The 19,434-nt window shown below is 35.1% G+C and overlaps 1 protein-coding gene across 1 annotated transcript in view; it reads left to right on the forward strand.

The window, feature by feature from the left end:
• Window positions 1-18,188, forward strand: part of LOC104502368 (testis- and ovary-specific PAZ domain-containing protein 1-like) — a gene marked incomplete at its 3' end in the record, with an annotated part of 26,069 nt that extends 7,881 nt beyond the window's left edge. The window contains exons 4-11 of the mRNA XM_010146332.1: window positions 830-897; window positions 1,984-2,114; window positions 8,773-8,910; window positions 13,102-13,165; window positions 14,233-14,384; window positions 14,594-14,686; window positions 14,959-15,083; window positions 17,977-18,188. Coding sequence (XP_010144634.1) covers window positions 830-897; window positions 1,984-2,114; window positions 8,773-8,910; window positions 13,102-13,165; window positions 14,233-14,384; window positions 14,594-14,686; window positions 14,959-15,083; window positions 17,977-18,188 — 983 coding nt within the window. The remainder of the gene's footprint in view (window positions 1-829; window positions 898-1,983; window positions 2,115-8,772; window positions 8,911-13,101; window positions 13,166-14,232; window positions 14,385-14,593; window positions 14,687-14,958; window positions 15,084-17,976) is intronic.
• Between the last annotated feature and the right edge of the window lie 1,246 nt (window positions 18,189-19,434).

Genomic DNA, 19,434 nt, shown 5'->3' on the forward strand with positions numbered 1-19,434 from the left:
GAAAAGAGAAAAAAAGTCTACAGAGAGCCTGCCTGTAATAAAAACTCCTCTTGTGTCTATAAACTTGCTGTTATGAATGAAACTCTGCTTCTGAATGTATCTCGTTTATATACATAGATATCTGTGCCTGAATGTTTTATAGCTCCAAGTTATGCATACTGGGGAACTTTTTAATTTCCACTAGGTTGTTCCAAATTTTCATTGTTCCATTTGACTAGGCAGCTTGCTGTCGTTATACTTGGTGTCACTCACCAGGTACGACCTTTCAGAGTGTGTGATGATGATGATGTTTGTTTACATATTCTCTATATAATATTTTAATGGTTTTTTTACCTTCTGAGCTTTACTAAGGAGAAATACTTTCCACTAACTTACCTTTAAAATAGGCGAAGTAAGTATCTATCTGTGAACAAATTTTTTTGTTACTCTCTGTGAGATTCATTGTGGTGCAAATTGTCTTGAATATAAATTTAGTATAAATCACATCTTGTAGAAACTGATAAATTGGCTCATTAGCACACAGCTTCCATAATTTGCTATAGAGATTTCCCTTCTTAGTATTTTAGGCAAAGGTAAAATGAGATATCTTTACTGACGCATTTTGGGATATGTCTTGCTTTTACTTAACATGTTTAGGTGTATATCTCTAGGGATGGACATAAGAAAGCCAAAAGAGAGAGTTAAGAACAGTCTTACAACAGTGTGTTGTACATAAGGATTCTGTCCATGGCTTAAAGTACTACTGAGAACTTTAATTTTACGTAACTGGTTAGGCAATCCTGCATTTGTGCAAGACTGAAATCTCACATACACTTTTTGTTCAAAACAGACACAATCCCATACAAGAATCTGGAATGTCAAATGACGCTGAAAATGCCTGTGATTGCCTGCTAGAAGGTAAGAGTCTTTGGAGATGTTTGAATGTGTAATCAAGAGAAGAAAGTAAACACAAAGATGTTCAGTGACAAAACGTGGGCTTTCTGCTTTCCACATAAAAGGAGAACCTCTTGGTTGAGTAATACCTTTTATTCTAACAGTGATTTGTTTCCTAATGCAGATAAAATGTATGTCTTTTGAAATGGTACAAACCTGAGCCTTACAGGGAACATCTACTTCTCTGTAGTACTTCTCTGTTGGTAGCCTTGAGGGATTTTCTGGATTTTGATTGTGAGTTTTTTGTCTTCTCTGATACTTTAGGCAAGGAATTCTGTTAGTTGATGAGATGATTGTGAGACACTGAGTACTGTGATTCTGCTCTGGAATCTGACTCAGTCTCACTTGGTTGGTCTCTTGTGTTCATCAGCAGACAGAATTTTGGAATAGGGTTTTTTCCAGATTGTGCTTTTGGTTTTTGCAGATACTATGCTCGTTCCTGTGACAAATGGATACTTTTTTTTTTTTTTGAGAAGTATACGTCTTACTTAATGGCTTTTTTTACCCTATTTTAAGCAGAACAGTCCAACTAGGCAGTATCTGAATGTGATTTTTTTTGGTTTCTACAGCTTGCATATAGACCTGCTATGCAAGGTATGTTTGATGTGGAAGTTTCTCTTAGGTTGGAGGAACAGGATTTTGACTTCGAACAGAAGCCCACTGTAGAAGACACAGAGTGCTGAGACTGGTTTTGAAAGTTCTCAGTGTTTCCCTTTCTGGTGTCAATTTGTCTTTGGCTGTGTTTTAATAACAAAGCTTAACTGAATTTGTTTCTAAAATGCTGAATTAAATATTCTATAAATAAACCTGGAACTATAACAGAACATACAGCTTGATAGAATTTTAATTGCAGATTCAGTTTAAAATTTATTTGAAATGGTTCGTGCTTTAAAGGTGAAATAATTCTACGTAAAAATTTCACATTTAGGAAGTCGTATGGGTTCTTAAATGTCATTAAATGCCATTAAGCTTTATAATATTTAGGACATAAAAGCTTTGTTGTCTCGTAGCATGGCAAACACATAAAATAATGTGTTTATACATTTTCAGCTAAAGATATTAAAACCCACAACTCCTCCAGAGGAAGCAGTCCTTTGGGAGATGTTACTGAGGACTTTCTTGAAGATGAACAACTGAGAGAGCTAGGAGAACTTTTAAAGAGTTTTGACGTGGATGAAAAGGTACTCAAATCATGCTTCCTGTCACTAAATTTAAAAATTAAAAAAATTATAGCCCATGTAATTGGATAATTTCATTACTAATCTGTTTTGTAAACAATTTTTAAAATTTCCTGTAATAAAAAGAATATTAGCATTTCATAGACTACTGTGCTATTGACAATATAAGTTTTGATTTTCAAAACTTTTTTACCTTGTCACTGCTAATTAATCTTCAAATTTGAAATTAAACAAGATACGTTACAGTAATTCTCTATTACCAGTTGGATGAAAACTGCTGTTCCAGTGAGCACCTAAGAGTACTACTGTGCACATGTGACATTTTTACATAACATACATGGTTTTAAAATTTGGTGTTAAGTGCTTCTTACCACATAATCTCAGAAGGGTGGGGTGGTGTTGCAAAGCTGGGTAGCTGCACAGCCATCACACGTAAGAGGAGGATCATTCTGTGGCTCGTTACTTGGACAGAAGGGCCATTACGTTAACATACTTCCTCGAAGTTCAGAGGGATGTTAAGCCATTTTCATGCTCACTGACTTTATCTGACCTTTCTACTCTCTCTGTCCTTTCTTTAGATAGTAAGTCTAGGTCTTTCAAGGCTTGCTGAAATTCTGTACTAATTACTTCTATGATAATGGATTGTAATTTACATCTTACTGCTATCCAGGCATAGCTGCTCGTAGCATTTACTGTTTTCCACTACTTCAAGAGTGGGTAATGATTTTAACTTGGTAAGTTATACTGTAAAATTCACATGGCTAAAAACTTGTAATTGATAAGGTAATCAAACGGTAGGGAATCAATTTCCTTGGCCAAACTGTTATTTAAAAGCAAAACAGAAACATTTCTTTCAGCAAATGGAATTGGGGCTGCTAGCACCTGATTCACTGAGTGAACAGCTCCATTTTGTTCCCTGACCTCTTAAGAGAGGGTAAAAGGGTCTGTCAAATAGTATAGGTTACTAGAGGTATAGTACTTACTGCAGTATTGCCAGGTGAGTCCCAGCTGGGCTGCTTCATAGTGCTGTAGCTTTATAAAATTAGTGTCCTAATGTTAGCTTTTCTGTGCTGTGTTGGACAACAGTAAATACGACTGATCTTAGCCAAACCTCAAACTTAACCAAACTTAAGCCACAAAGCACGTGCTACAGCCCTAAACTTGTAAGCTGTGCAGACCTGGAAGAGGGACTGAAATGACAGAACACTTGTTGCAGGTATTTTACAGTTTGGAGTGATTTCAGAGGTTGTTGGTTGGTTTGGTTTGGGGTTGTTTTTTTGTTGTTGTTTTGGTTTTAGGGGTTTTTTTATGGCTTTTCCAACTAATAATGCTCTGAGAAGGACAAAAAACTAACCATGCAGAAAACCCTAAAAAATATTTGGGGGACTGGTAGAATGAAGTTTGGAAATACAATGAGGCCATATCCATCTCTAATTCTTGGGCTGTCATGCATTTGTGATACAATGGGAAGTTCAAGTTACTTTATGAATGGCCTGCTAGTTCATGAATGGCCTACTTGGACAAAACAAAGCCAAGATTCCATGACTTTGTATCAATCCGTGCAGATTCTCAACCTCAAATATGTTAGGTGTTGTCTTTTTTCCCCATATATTTGGGGATTTTTTAAAGCTATATACCATGGTGCGCAGCTGAGCAAGAGGTTTATGTTTCTCCTCAATACAGCTTTAAATTTTCATTAAACTTGATGGAATGTGGGGTTCTACACATCTATCAGACCATTAAAACTGAGCAGTGGGCCTAAAAATTGCTGTGATTATCAAAGAAAAATCAAGACAATCATGTCATCTTTTTTCTAATTAAAAATCACTGTTGTAAAGATGACTGAGTATAATAGCAGAGTGTCCATTTAAAAAGATGGTGTAAGATTAACCCTACAGTCCAAATTACAGTTTTGACAGTCAAGACTGTATTATTGCACCTTCTAGCTTTAATTCTGTCGCGTAAAGCATAACAGGCTTAGTAGTGCTTTGCTGTATCTGAAAGTACTTTTTAAATATCGTCACAGGTCAGGTTTGCAGATGCAGTGTCTGATGTTAAACACGAAAAAAAGGGTGAAGCTGAAAAAAGGTATATATACTGTGTCCTTCATGTAACCTGTGATGTTCCCCAGTTACTATACAAATGAAATATGGTGGTTTTACTGAAACACCGTCAGCATTTTAATTGAATTTTTCTGTGTTATTGTGACTACATGCTGAAAACAGCTATGTGAAATAATGTAATTTCACTGTGCAAAATACAAGACAAGTATACTCGGAATGTCACAGGACAATAGAGGTTATTTCATCCTCTGGCTGGTGACAAAATGTATCCGCTTTATGCCAGTGCCTCACCTTGGTGTCTCAATGTGAGTATAGCATAAGAAACATTTCTAGACACAATAGCACTTACCAGAACTTAAAAAAGTCAATGAAACTTTCAGCTTTCTTTTCTGCCTCTTGGGACTTCCTAAACTGATGAACAAATTGAAAGATCTCATTCAAATTCAAATATTTGAACAGCAGTAGCAAAAGGTGCTTAAAAACATGGCATGTGGAGTTAAGCGCGTGTTTTAGTGTTCTGCTAGCTTCAGGCTGTGCTTACAGCCTGACTACTGTGCTTACAGCCTGACTTAAGGTGTCAGACTAAGAAATTTCCATCCAACTTCGAACCCCAAAATTAGGCAGAATAAGACTTTGTAGAAAAAGTATACTTAACTGATACTTTGGTAATTAGAAGAGAAATAACAGCTATTTCAGAGTCATTGTCACAATAACCAAGGAATCTTATCTGGCATAGAAGAGGGTGTTCCTTTTTTCAAGCACCAGTCACATTTCTGTGACAGACTTGAAGTGTAGCAGAAGTCCATTAAATGGAAAGTATTGCATGATAACTTGAAAATTCCGAGTGACTGAATCTGCAGATTTTTTTACTTTGGAGACCAGTACAATACATTGACTGGAATAAAAAAACTGATATTGAAGAATTTAGGTTTATTACATAGAGTTTATTATTATTCTCTGCCATAGCAATTTTATTTCAAACTGTTAAAAAAAGCCTGAAATTTAGGAGAGGTATGAATTATCCTGGCTGTGGAAAGTATTAAATAGCTGGAATGTGCCCTTCATAGCATATAGCAAGTCTATTTCTATCTCCAAACAGCAAGCAGGCTGGAATGTCCTTTGTACTGAACCCAGATTCTTAATTGAAGGAAGGAGGGGAGGAAGGTCTTTTGAAAGGAGATTAATTTTTTCAGTGGCTTTATTTACAAATAAGATATCACTAAATATTTTGCTAGCAATATTTGTGGCTTATTTTGGAAACTACCACATTTTAGTAGTTTGGTTATCTGGCATGTAAATATTTGGAAATAGTTAAAGGCAGAACAGTCTTTAACTGAAGTTTCCTCTGAAATCATCTAAATCTTCTGCTGAGTAGAGTCAGTTATTAGGAAAGAAAACAATCAACTCTTCAAATGTAATTTCAAAAGCTGTGTGGATTACTTCTTTGGCAGATATTATGTGACAGTCTACTGAAAGAACATGCTTCTTTAGAGGTGACAAATCATCGGTCTTCCTGTCAGCATAGTGGAAAAAAAAATAGAAGTAGTTCACAGGTGCCTTTTCTACTCACTTACTGAATTTCATATAGTTACACTTCAGGACAGAATAATCTCAGCTAAGATCATAATCAGATTGGACCAGGAAATGAGAGTAATAAAAGCAAAGTTGCTAGCCATTTAAATTTACAGCAAGTTTTTAACTGGTGTGTAAATTGTTGAAGAAATTCTCATTTTTTATACACTTAATCCTCCTTTTAAGGCATTTAGTATATGGGAAAAGCACAGGTTTAATTTAATTAAATTTTTGTTTTTTAATACTCCACAGTGACTGTAAATATAAAGATCTTGTGAACTGTGAATTGCTATCAGGATTGCCATTGTGTGTCCCAAGAGTAAATGTTGTCAGTGAAGCTACAGTGATGAAACCCCAAACAAATGGTATTGTATGCAGTATCAGTGGACTCTCCAGAGTTTATTTTTACATGTTTTATTTACGCATAAAATCTTAAGGGATTTCTTCAATTCCTGAAGGCGTTGGCTGGAATTTGTTTTAGTTAGCATACACAGAAGCAAAAATGCAAGCTGTCATATGATAGTTAAGTGAGGTTTGTTGGGGTGGGTTGAGTTTTTTAGCAGAATCCTGTTTGGTAGGGTCGAATAGCAATCACTCTATCGTGGTATTTATTACTGTAATGCTCTGGCAATGCCTGTATTCTTAGAGTTTCAACACATTGTGTTTAAGTCATATTATTTGCAAGTAACTTGTTTTCCTTTGGTTTTGGTCAGAGAATGTGAGTGCAGATTTTCTTGATTGGATCTTTCTGACAGTAAAACTTGGCGAAGGGATTTGGCCCCCTTTCCAAAGGTCAGAACTTAATTGTTTATGCCAATTCAAATGTGTGCGAGGCATTCACTAGTCTGGACCAAGGAAACAATCTAGCTTTAATAATCAGCACTTCATTTTGACCTGGTATACTTCACATCTGGGACAGGTACCTCTTTAGTGTCTCTGTCTCCAGAGAAATCATAATCACAGAATCATCTGGTTGGAAGAGACCTTCAAGATTATTGAGTCCAACTGTTCACCCTGCACTGCCAGGGACCCTAAACCATGTCCCTCAGCAGCACATCCACATGTCTTTTAAACACTTCCAGGGAAGGGGACTCCACCATCTGCCTGGACAACCTGTGTAAAGAAATTTTTCCTGATACTCAACCTAAATTTCTCCTGATGCAAGTTAAGGCCATTTCCTCTCATCCTGTCATTCGTAACATGGGAGAAGAGACCAACCCCTCACCCCCCACCAACTTCCCTTCAGATAGTTGTAGAAAGCGATAATATAGTGGAACTGTAGTTTCAGTTTCCTTCTCTTTTTTTTTCTGCACGTAATAACTCTGACAATTAGCCTTACGTAAAGGCATAATTTTATTTTGTGTACATGATAGAGAAAAATGGGAGTTGCTTAATTATGGATAGATATTGTGTTCTCTTTCTTTGCACAGCTGTTTCGGGAGTAAATGGCTTTAGAGTTATTTGTTAATATGGGTGTTAAAAAACATGGATTTTCTGAATTGAGATCAGTGGCTGAGGTTCTTACATAGTTTGGATTTATACTGCCAGTCTGAGCTTGTAGAACAATTTTATCATAATGTCATTTAAATATATTTCTAAATTACAGTACTTTGAAATGGCTCATGTGTTTGGCCTTGAAAGTGTATATACCTTCTGAAGAGTTCTTCTAAAGCTTCCCTCTTTAATATGAAACGGTTTCCAAAGCAAGAGTTTCCATGCTGAGAGAGGGCTGGGTTCTTCTCCAGAACTATGGAGGCAGGATTGCCTATTCTTTTCAGTGTCTACTCCCCTGCAGATTTTACATACATTTGGCAGGGAGAGTACAAATTGTTGATAGGACCTGATCAGAAACTCTATGCTTTGGGTACAGCAAGAATCTGGAGGAAAGACTTCTGAACTCAAGTTCTCAGTGACATTTTTCTGTAGTTAGTAGTTGATGATTTTCTCAGCCTTTTTCTTGTCACTAAATTTATCAAATCTTTTTCAAATCCTTTCTGGATTTTTTTATTCTTTCTTTTTTCTTATCTCTGTAAATTAGATTAGAAATCTTAGATAAAGTAGTGAAGTTTTTAATTTACATTTAAATGTAAATTACTCTTCAAGTTTGTGTAAAGTCTCAGTTCTACAATAGTTAAGAAAACTGTAACTTAAATACTGACTTTAGATTGTGTTCATCAAATTTTCGTTAATCCTTGCTGTGACTTGAATTTAATCCTAATTTTTAGATTACAGATTTTCAGGAAAAAGTCCTTTACTGCCATTGCAAAATTGTGGAGATTTTGAGCCATGGAAGATGGAAAAAAATGCAGTTGTGAGTTGCTAAATCCTTAATGATTTCTGATCCTTTGGCACTGCTTTTGTTATGGATATTCAGACAATTCTCTGGATATCTAGTCAGAAATTATGAATCTGTGTATCTTTATGCTTCTACTCCTCTGAAGATGTTATCACTGAGTAAATACAATTTCTAAGAACAAAATCAATGATGAGGGGACAGCTATTCATTCACAGTGGAATTTCGTTGATTTCTATTTCCATCTTAAGCAAAACCAAATAATGCTTTTTTGCTTTATTGTTTTTGTAGAACTGGAAAGCAGACAAGGTTTCATATGTTTAAGACAGACTTCATTAGCCATTATGCTGGGCACTGAAAAAGGGTAAAGGAAATTGATGCCCCGGAATTCTCAGGCTGTTATCCAGAGCCATGCAGGAGGAGTTTGTCAACTTTCTTCCTCCTCTCTACTGTCTCATCTAGTAGTTCTTGCATTCTCTCTGTCTGTGGTCTTCAGCTCAGATTTTTGTTGTGTTACACATTAAAACCACAAGGGATTGATCTTGGTCTGGTTTTAAATGCTGCAAATACATGCTGCAAATGGGAGTTGTTTCAAAGGTTTCACTGTAGATCACATTTTCTGCCTTTATTTATGATTTGTAGTAGTTTGAAATTCTAAAAAATTAGATGTTTGTTTTCAAAAAATATAATGTTGGGATTTTTCTGCTTTTTTTAAAATTTTATTTTATTTTAGGATTCTCATTCAGTTCAGCAGATTCTTGAGAAGATTGAATTGCCCCGTAAATATTGCAGATTTTATTTCACGACTTTGCGTGGGTGTGAAAGAACGAAATGTTGGTTTTGGCATGTTCCTGAACAAGGGGATGAAAAGGTAAGGAGATTTATTGAAGAAAGGAACAGATCGCAAGTGTGAACACTTTTTAAATGCAAAATTATGTCATTTTTTATTTATATATGGAAAAGAATTAAATTTCTGGAATTGATGGATCAAAAAAATGTTTAGTGGTTCTTCCTCTCAAGGTCTTTTGAAGTTCTTTTTTAAAAAAAAATGGTAGAATTTTGGACTAGTGGACTTGTTAAAAGAACAGACGTCAGCAAAAGAGCAAGAATTAAACTGTACATAGAGTAGAATGGGGAGATTCTGAAACATTTTTATCCCAAGCATCAGAGACCTGTAAGCAAACCCAGACTTTGTATTTATTCTGACAGTCAAAAGCCATTTATGGTATATTACGTTCTGCAGGTTTTGTGCAACAGGGGCAGGTTTGTTCAAAGATGCTGTGATCTCCTTAAGTAGAGCAACAATTCTCATATTTGCAAACAAAAATACTTTTCCAGTGGTGGACAATTAGATGTGTTTTCAAACAAAAAAGAAATTATGAGTCTGTAATACTTGCAAAAACTGTGCAAGGCAAGCTAATTGTGCTGTCATGTAGTAGGGTTTTGGAATTGGCTGTATGAAACCAAGGCTTAGGTGATTCTGCAAGTCAGAATGTTAAAAACAAAAACGTTAAAACAACTAAATGAAGACAAATGCCTAAACTGCTTCTCCTCAGGTCTGACAAGATTTATTTGTTATCTAACATCTTATGGGTATGAGTACAATTTTATCATTGGTGTCAGTAAGTAAGACATTAGAGTCAAAATGTAAAAAATAACTTGTGCTGAACCTGTTAGACATAAACACTAAAAAAGAAAAAAGGTAGCATGTAAAGGATCTTAGCCATCTTGATCCCTTAACTATACTTTGACAGATTTTTTTAGAATACGTCAGTGTAAATCAATTTTATTTTTCTTAATATTTTCTGTTTTCCTTTTTAGGTCTCAAAAAAGAGCTGTCAGTTTGTTTTGTTTTTTTTTTCCCCTAATGCTTTGTAGTCCCTTTGAAAATTTATGTGACAGCTTAAAAATACTAAGATCGTTTAAGAGTTATTTTGTATGGGACATTTTTGCTTTTTCTCAATTGTGAAATATCTCTGGCAAGTTGTAGTGAGTATCAGTAATTTTTAGCTAGTTCGTATGAATTGTCATGGTTTGTAGTGCTTTATATACAGACACATTAAAGAATTAAATTATTACCCTGAAACTATTAAAAATCCATTCCATTTGATTTTACTTGTGGTGCAGCAACTCTAGCATGCTTACTGTACTGCCCACCAAACCTAGCCTTATTTTCTTGGTAGTCTGGAAGTATACCTTAGGTTTTGTTTGTTGGTGGTTTTTTTTTTAATAATGGTCTGTTTAAAATTATAATAGGCCAAGCACCTCATGGTGGCACCAAAGTACATAAATGGAGAACAGGTAAAGCAGCAACAGTCATGTAGTCAAATACAGGAGAAATAAATCTCTTTAGGATCTATTACGCAGACTGGTAGTCTGCTTGCTTAGTGCTATGTTTTTGGTGATGATCATTACCTGAATTTTTTAAGAGAAATTCCTTTCACCGTAATGGGTAGTCCTTTCTTTTCACGAAGTAACTGGTTGATGCTTTAAGGCATAACTTACTAAGATTTAACACTTTTCGCAGTTGTGGTTGATCATGCAACACAGCAGTGATTTAACTGATAAAACATCATATGTTTTGAAAATCAGCATACTCTTGAGCTCAGCAGGTAACAACAAGGAAGATGAAGCTGGGCTCTTTTCAGTGGTGCCGAGTGAAAGGAAAAGAGGCAGTGGGCATAAGTTGAAAGTACGGGACATTCAGTTTGGCTTAAATGACACTTCAGACTGTAATAATTGCACAGTTAAATAAGTGGTTTTAATATATGTCTGTATTTCTCTCTCTGATTTTATTTTAGCTTTGTACATCTTGCTTATTACATTTTTGACTCATATTCACTAAAAGAATGTCTGCTTTTCGTGGCTTAATTCAAAAAACAAGTGGGATATAAAATAGGAAGAGTTCTGTTTTCATTAATGTCGTCTTGCAGCTTCAGGGCTTTGGGTGTATGCTTCTGTTGTCTTTTCTGTTGGTTTTTTTTTTTTTAATTTGGCTTGTAAAGAAATGAGATTTAAAGTTGCACTATCCTTTTATTACTGTCTCTAACTGCCTTTAAATAATTTTTGAACCGTTGGTCCGTTTCGGCCACATTTAATAGGGAGTGTGTGTCTCAAAGGTGCCAGAGGGTTTATAAACAGAATCTCTCCTAGAAAGGATCCTGGTCTTGATCTCACTGAGCTAAGGGCTGTAGCATGGGGTTTTCCTCCTTATTAAACGTGAGAGTGCACACAGGCTGAGATGCTGAAGAATTTAATAAACTCTGGTGCCTGTTCTTCTGTTTTAAGCACCTCTGTCTTACTGTAGTAGAACTGTAATTTACTTGGTAGTCAGTTGCTTGTATAAGATACACAGCCCTTTATTATGTTTTTTATTAGAGTGTCACATTAAATGACACTCTGTGTCATTCATTGTGAAATCAACTGATAGGTTACAGAATAATGTGATCTATATTACCTTTTGAAAATGGGAGTTGTCTCTTTCAAGTACATTCATTCCAAATCTGTTATGGTTAACTCAAAATTTAGAGATTCTCACATTTTTATGCGGTCTGTAGGTTTAGTTACAGCTTCTAAAATTTAAACAACTAAATCAAGAAGCTTTCTAGAAGCTGTAAATGAATAACACATTATGAATGTAATGTGTTCCATGATTAAATACTACTAGAACTGGATCTCCCAAGCAATTTCACTGATACTTGAAACAGTCAGTGCTTCAGATGCGACCTTGGCTTTTTGGGGATTCAGTCTAAAGAAGGAGGAAAACCAAAAGAAAGCAAACTAATTTATGTACTGTAAGCATGTGCTAAAGTTTGTTTTGGAAATGCCCTCATCCACCTGAGGTTGTAGATTTGGGTTAAATGACTTAACCCATTGCCAACTGAATGCTGTATATATATTAATATATATACACAATTTTCAGAAAGTATATTTTAAACTATGATTCAACAATGTTATGTCACTGTTTCAAAATAAAAACAATAAGCTTTATTTATAGTCAAGATGCTTATATGTATAAATTCTGTGTTCTTTGACTTGATGATCTGAACATGCTAATGGTTTTAAAAAAAGAAAAGTGTCTTGGCCGCAAGCCAGTATCTTCTACTGTGATGATAATTTATTTGCTGTATAACAAACTCCTTGGGTGGATCCTAACTAATTTTGAAGTTGCACATCAAAATAAACCCCATTGAATTCTATAATAACATGAACAATTTAGAGCGTTTTCTATCTCTTGATTTTTCATTATTTCACAGAATAGTATTAAATATGACCTATTTGCATCATTGTGGCACATTTACAGTCTTTCTGCATAAGTGACAAATAGTATCTCAAAGGCTGGGTGTTTTTTTTCCATAACTTAGAATTCTAAGATTGAATCTTTATTTCTTCATCTGCAAAGGTGGAGCAAAACGTGTAAGTAAATTACACAAGCTGACAGCTTAAGGTGTTAAGACAAGAATGTTCCAATACCAAATAACATATTAAAATATCTAGATGTAGATTTAAAATTTTTTTTTTATTCAAGTGGGTCTGGGGTGAAATAGTTCATTAAATTATGTTAGTTCTGAGGTTTTTCTTCAGTGTCCTTATGAGTGATTCTTTGTGACGATCAGTGTTACCAGCTTCCTTTCTAGATGATTTTGACTTCTTAGTTGATGTACATTTAATTTATATTGATATTTTCACTTTCACCTTTTTGTTTCCCTTTCTCTTTTTGTTTACAGTCTGTCACATTTATACTTATTCCAAAGTAATTTTATTCTCAAATTCTTTTTTCTGTTTGCTGTGAATATATACTCATATGCATGTAGTTGTGGTCCCAGCAGCTATTTTGCAAACATTTAATCTACATTATTTTTCTATTTGATTTTCTGTCCTTTTGACAGTGCTTTTGCCTACATACCCAATTTCACTTCTATACCATTTGTCAGTATGTGTGGGTTAAATAGAAGTGATATAAAGCTTGTTTCCTTATAGAACTCATGTTTATAGGTAGTTCTTTTGTTTGGCATCAACTGAGGTAACATTTTACTATGGATTTTTTTTCCTCCTCTTCTAGATTTGCATGGCAATACTTGGAACATACATTAGTACCAAAGAAACAGGCCTTCTAAAACGTGCAGGTATGATATAGTAGTAGCTTGTGGTGTATCTTTAATATTTAGCTTATTTAAAGCAAATTAAATGGGCTGTCAGGAGAGAAGCAGGTGCCATTTCAACAGAGAATAAGAAATTCTGATTTTAAAGGAATCCATCCAATCCATGTGTTTTCATGTTCCAGTTTCCCATTGAAGGAATCTCCTGAGTTATCTCAGGAGGTTGTAATAAATCTACTTCCACGGAAAATTAACTTAGCCTGAATTGAACTAGACTTGAGAGTACTAATGAGCAGAGAACACTAACTGGAGCAGGGAGGGAGGTTTAACAGAACCAAAATATTGTTAAGGCACTTTTGCACACCCTGGCCAAACATTTCAAATCCAAAAACTTTAGAATTAAGCTCTTGAAATGAAGTGCTCTTACAGTACTTAGTTTAGTCATTGCACACTACCATGTATGCAAGCAATTATGATTAACATGTATTAGGTACTATAATTGATTCGGAGCCATCTGAGCTTTTGAGTTCAGTCAGAAATGGCTAAATTTTACTGTGTCAGGCCTGAGCAGTCATAAGGTTTTGAAAGCTTATGAGAGTGTAGGGCAATGTGAACATGGGATCCAGTTGCACCCTATGTAGTAATGTTCCCATGCTGAAATGCACATAACAGTGAGTACCAGCAGTCTCCAGTACCTGTCTATCAAGGCTAGCACTGGAAAAGGTTGTAAGACCATCCACCATGATAACACTGCACTTCACTTCCTAGAGATTCATGTCTGCAAAGGCCTTAATACCTTGATGCACTTAGCAAATCTCATCTGGTTTTGTACATTTTGTCTGGTGCTGAACCAAATTAGCTAAGCTGTCTTGAAACTTTCAGGGTTTACAGTGTTCAACTCTCAATGACATGGGATATTTCACAACAATCAGTCTGGATCTAGTAGGGTTAACACTGTATTCAAACTTTTCTCCATATGCCTGTCTCATAATATCATGGATAATTAAAATTGCATTTAAAATTCAAGAAAATAGCATGTTTAAATAGTTATCATCAGATACCCCAAAGTGAAATTAATTTAATTGCTTTTTCAGTTCAAATATTTGTGAAATATTATGGAGAATTTACTCCTGGCCTGAATTTTGCTTCTCAAGTGATGAATAATCTTCTCATTTCTTTGCTCAAGAACTATTTGTTGCAGGAAGTATTTCAGATATTGAATATAACTGTACGAATCATTACACTGGTAGGTGACCTCATAATGTTTTAAAAATCTTTGATCCATAGTTTCTCTAGGTTTTTGAGGACTATGCCATTTGAAGTAATACATTCGGTTTTACTCAAATCTTGGGAGGCGGGAGGGAAAGAGCAATTCAAAAGTTCCTATGATAAAAACCTCTAAGCTTTCTGATTGAGTAGAGCTGCAAAACTGATTGTGCTTTTTTTGTAAATTAGCCAGATGTAGATGTTCTGCTGAAAGTTTTTGACCATGTGGCTGCTTTGAATATAAGAGATGCTGTGCCTACATTAATCAGTACCTTTTGTAAGGTATGAGTTTGATTGTACTACTGTTACTTGGAATTTCTGAAATACCTTGCCTGTTTTAAAACTCAAACATACCACTTTAATATTATTTCAGTACTGTTTTTAAAAGTTATTGTAACTAGCTGGAGTTGTGGAACAGTTTTCCATTTATTCCTTATTTTTTGACTGAGATTCACTGTGACATTTTTCCCACTTGTTTGCTGCTTGCCTCTGGAAATATGTAAGTGATTGCAATTTTGTGTATGTTTAATTTTCTTCTCCGTTTGGTATTACAGCTTATTGATGCTGGTATGTTCCTTGAGATTGAACATTTTGACTGTATTATTAAATGCCTTCAACAACTGCAAGTTTCCAGTCAGGAAATAAATACAGTTTTGAACATAAAATCTAGGTACGACTGGTAATTTTGTCTGTCTAGTTCCTTCTTTGGTTTCTATTTTTATAAATTTATGTAAAAACTTTGAAAGGCAATTCCAATACTGTTTTGGATGAAAATACTGTCATAGCATACCCAATTGTATCGTAAAATGCTGTCAGTCTACTGTGATTTGAAAATCAAGGATTAAGTCAAAACTTAGATTCTGACTAAAATTTTCTTAAGTTTTTTCCATATTGATCATCGCTGTACAATCTGAGCCCAGCTGTGCTACAAGTTTATATAACTGTAGACATCAGAAATATCAGTGTTTAATATATCATTGAGGCCTTCATAACCAAACAGTATTTCTGCATTAAAGAACCCTTCTAGGCAATAAGAGGATTAGTTACATTCTTAAATAGTTTTCTAGTTTCATTTACTGTGTGACTCTATGAACACATGCACCAACACGACTAGAAAGGAGGGTCATTTTTTTAAGCACTGCTGGATTATGTTGGGCGAGATGTTAAATCACATATCATTAAATTTGTGCTTCGTAAAGCAGCCCGTGACTCTTAGTGGAAACCAAATATACAGCATGCACTGTGTGAAAAAAGCCATCACTGCTTCAAGTGAAAGCACTGTAGAAATTATTTGCTGCTTTTCATACTTTTCCCATAGAGTACCTTTTAGCCACATATCTCAGTGTCTTACCAGTGCAGTTTACCGCACATGTTGGAGGTAATTTTTATCACTTTTCAGATCAGGAATCTGATTCACAGAGGAATGACTCCTTCCAGGTTGCCTCAGTATGTGTGTGTTTTCAGTACAAACTGAGGAACAGTCTGTATCTATGAAGACTGAGCAGTTGTGCTATTTCAGTTACATGTGTTAGCTTTTTCATTTTTAGGTTGTTGTATCTCTATGTGATAGCATCGCTCTGGGTAGATGTATCCGTTTTTTCATTGGTGGCATCAAAATAAAGTATTAAACTCCTAGGTATTTGAAGCTGAATAGCACTTTCTTTTATGTAATTAACTTTTTTTTATAACCCTTATGTCAGAAATACATATGATACAGTTCTGTGTTTACTTGATGGATTACAAATCTTATTTATACCCTTTTAGTTACATTTCTTCTGAGACAAGGGAATATTTTCTGTGGAAATAGCTCTACCTAAATAATTGCTTAATAGGTGTACTGGCTTCCCTTAGCAGGATTGTAAATGTCTGGTTTCAGTGTCCAGTTTGCAGTAAATAGGAAAAAAAAAAGTCGTATCAGTCTTTAGTTCATATATAATGTGTTTATTACCTTCTGCTAGTGCATAGTTTAGTTCACTATGTTGTGTTAAAATTAAGTATTTATATTTTTTTAATGGAAGATTTCAGGAAAGGCATTTTGAAAAGAATTGGCTTTTTGACTTCAGCTTGGCAGTGGCTGAAATTAAGGTACAGTATGTGCATTCTTCAAGCCTGTTGGAATACTTAAACCATGACTTCTTTTAAACCTACAAGAATTAGCGATTTCTTTTAATTTAAAACAATAATAATTTAAAATTAGTGGGCTTTATTATTAAGTATATTGAGATTATGATAAAATATTTTTATGCAAAACCATGTTTGGAAAAGATTAAGATGCAGGGGGAAACTGTCTTTGGCCTTTCTGTGATGTCAGTATTTTTATTTACATACTTGTGGTTTTTACCTTAGTTTTGCATCTAGTTAAAAGCTTTTATAACTTTAAGCAATTATTTCCTATGACTTACATTTTGTGCTTCAAATTGGTAGGAGTACATCATTCCTCAACAAAAAATTATTCAATATATTATTTAGCAGATAGAATTAATTTCTAGTATTAAAAGACACAATTGTAATAGGATGTAATAAGCATGTATTTTAAAGAGTGAGAAAATTCTGTATTTGGACATTTGCATCTTTCAAGGGCAGATTACTTAGTATGCATAATTATGATCTACGTAGGTTGCTCTGAAAGTAATGCCGTCTGTTTATTTCCATGGAAACTACAGTAGATACAAAGAGCACAATAACACTGATAGAGCAAATTCTCAGCTACAAAACACTGTTTTTCAACACAGTCACCACCACTGGCTGTGCATTTTCGCCAGCGATGAACAAGAGCCTGCACGTCGCGCTAGTAAAGATCTGCCCCAGCAGAGGTGACCAGCTGTCACCATCACCACTGCTGAAATGCAGCACCCACCGCCTCACTGTGCTGACACCCACTGTTTGGTCCTGTAAGAGTTTAGCAGCATCAACAAATGTCAATGGGTGCAATTTTTTCCGTGTAGAGGAATTCAGTTACACCCCTTCGCTTCATATGCACTTCCATGTCAGACACCATTTTGTCAGATGGCCCCTCTGCTGCCCTCTGTCACACAGCAACGAAATTTAACAGGAAGGAAGGCTCAACCTCTGCTGCCATAGCACCAACATCTGCCTCTGATGTCATGTGGCAACATAATAAAATAGGTGGCACTACTTTCAGAGCGACTCTCATAATTTACATATTATGACACCTACTGCACAAATCCTGAGACCAAAATTTAAGAAGGGAAGAACCAGGACTGATAACTGATCTGGCAAGCAAAAGATGAATTCACATGGAAAATAATCACCAATTTGGCATGCATCCTGGAAGAAAAGAAAAGATAATAAAATACTTGATGAATGCCAGTTCTGAAATAGGATGAATAAATTAGAGCTTCCCCAGTTGGGGTCATGTCATAAATGGAAAAAGGATTTTCTTAGGGTCAAAAGTGAGTAGCGGTCCCTGCAAGTCAGACAACATGTAACTGCGTTATATTGAACATGGAAGTTCTCGGCAGTAGCGTTTCATCTGCTTCTTTTTTCTGCTTTAAGGCTATCCCAGCGTAGCTCTCAAATTTCAGTATATTTTCTGTTTGGTATTGTGGGAGCAAGTTCGCTCATATTTATCCCGTGCCTTACTCACAGCATTGTAAGGAAAAAGGTGATTGGACCAAGATGGGAACTTCGTATGTTAATGCGAGAACTGGATGCGTACATTTTGATGATCTTCAGAAATTGTCGTTATATATTGCCGAAGTACTAACAAGAGCTTCTGAGACAGACAGACCAGGAGTACCTTTTTGTGATTTTGCTGATGCAGGTAAAATGAAGATACAAGAAATGCTTTTTGTTCATCCTTATGCTTTGCAGATTTTTAAAAAGAGGTAAAAAAATAAATCAATATACTGTTTTCTAATTTTAGTTAATTTTATATGTTACAATATTCAGAATTTCTTGAGGTGCAAATACAATCAGCTAAAATGCTCAATAGAATCCATTTTATAGTAGAAGTAAAATCCACTTACACTGAAATGCTTACACTTAAAATTCTGAAAGAAGAACATTTGAGGTTTGTGAAATCAAGAGAAACCAAAATTGGTCTTACTTAACAAGAATGTCCTATACTGAGGACATAGGCCTGTATTAAGTGTTGTTACGTGAAGTGTCACACTCTTAATAAATAAACTTCGGAACTATAAATACAGTGCTTTATTTTTGTATATTTCAAAACATATTGAACAGAGTTACATCATGTGTATAATTTGTACTTTTTTTATTGTTTGGATTTTCAGTATAATTTCGTTCTCTAAAGAACGAACAAGGGCTGAGTCCACAAAAAATTCTCACAGGTTTTCTTACCCCTTTCCTCCCTATGTCTCTTCATTTGCACATACATATATCATTTTTCCTAATAATTTTGCAGAAAACTGAGGAAATGGAGGCTCAGTGAAGAGACAGTGGGATATTAAAGCATTATATAATGGATGGATTTTATCCATTGCCCAGGCCCGAAGGGTGTACTCACGTTTGCAAGTTGCAGTAAGCGTGGGGAAAACCTTTCCCAAATCTTCATTTGCGAAGCCAAGCCATGATGATATACAGTTAAAATTTGCTTGGCACATACACACACGCATAGCAAAAAGAACATTTAAACTATGCTCACACCTAACTGAAGCACAGTCTTGTCTTTAAATATAGCCTTTCATTAGCAAACCAGGCAAATTAATGGATGACTCAGATGTTTTTTCAACCTGTATTAACTACCAAAACGTGGTGAATATTTATTCCAGATATGTGATGTGACCTCTCTGACCGCAGACTTTCATATTATAAAACAACTATCACAGCTTCCAGCTGTGACATAGAGGGAAGATTTTGGTGTGGCTTGAAACTTAGTCTGTCTTCCCTAAAACAGTGGTCTCCAAACAGATAGGCACCTCTATCAGTAAACTTTTGAGCATTCACCCTCAATCAGTTTATTTATTTAAAAATTGTATACATGTACTACAGCACTAATATATTAAGTAAATTATAAAATATACACAAAAATAGAAATTAAAAAGATT

The sequence above is a fragment of the Buceros rhinoceros genome, unplaced genomic scaffold, assembly GCF_000710305.1.
Source record: "Buceros rhinoceros silvestris isolate BGI_N320 unplaced genomic scaffold, ASM71030v1 scaffold30052, whole genome shotgun sequence".
Lineage (NCBI taxonomy): Eukaryota > Metazoa > Chordata > Aves > Bucerotiformes > Bucerotidae > Buceros > Buceros rhinoceros.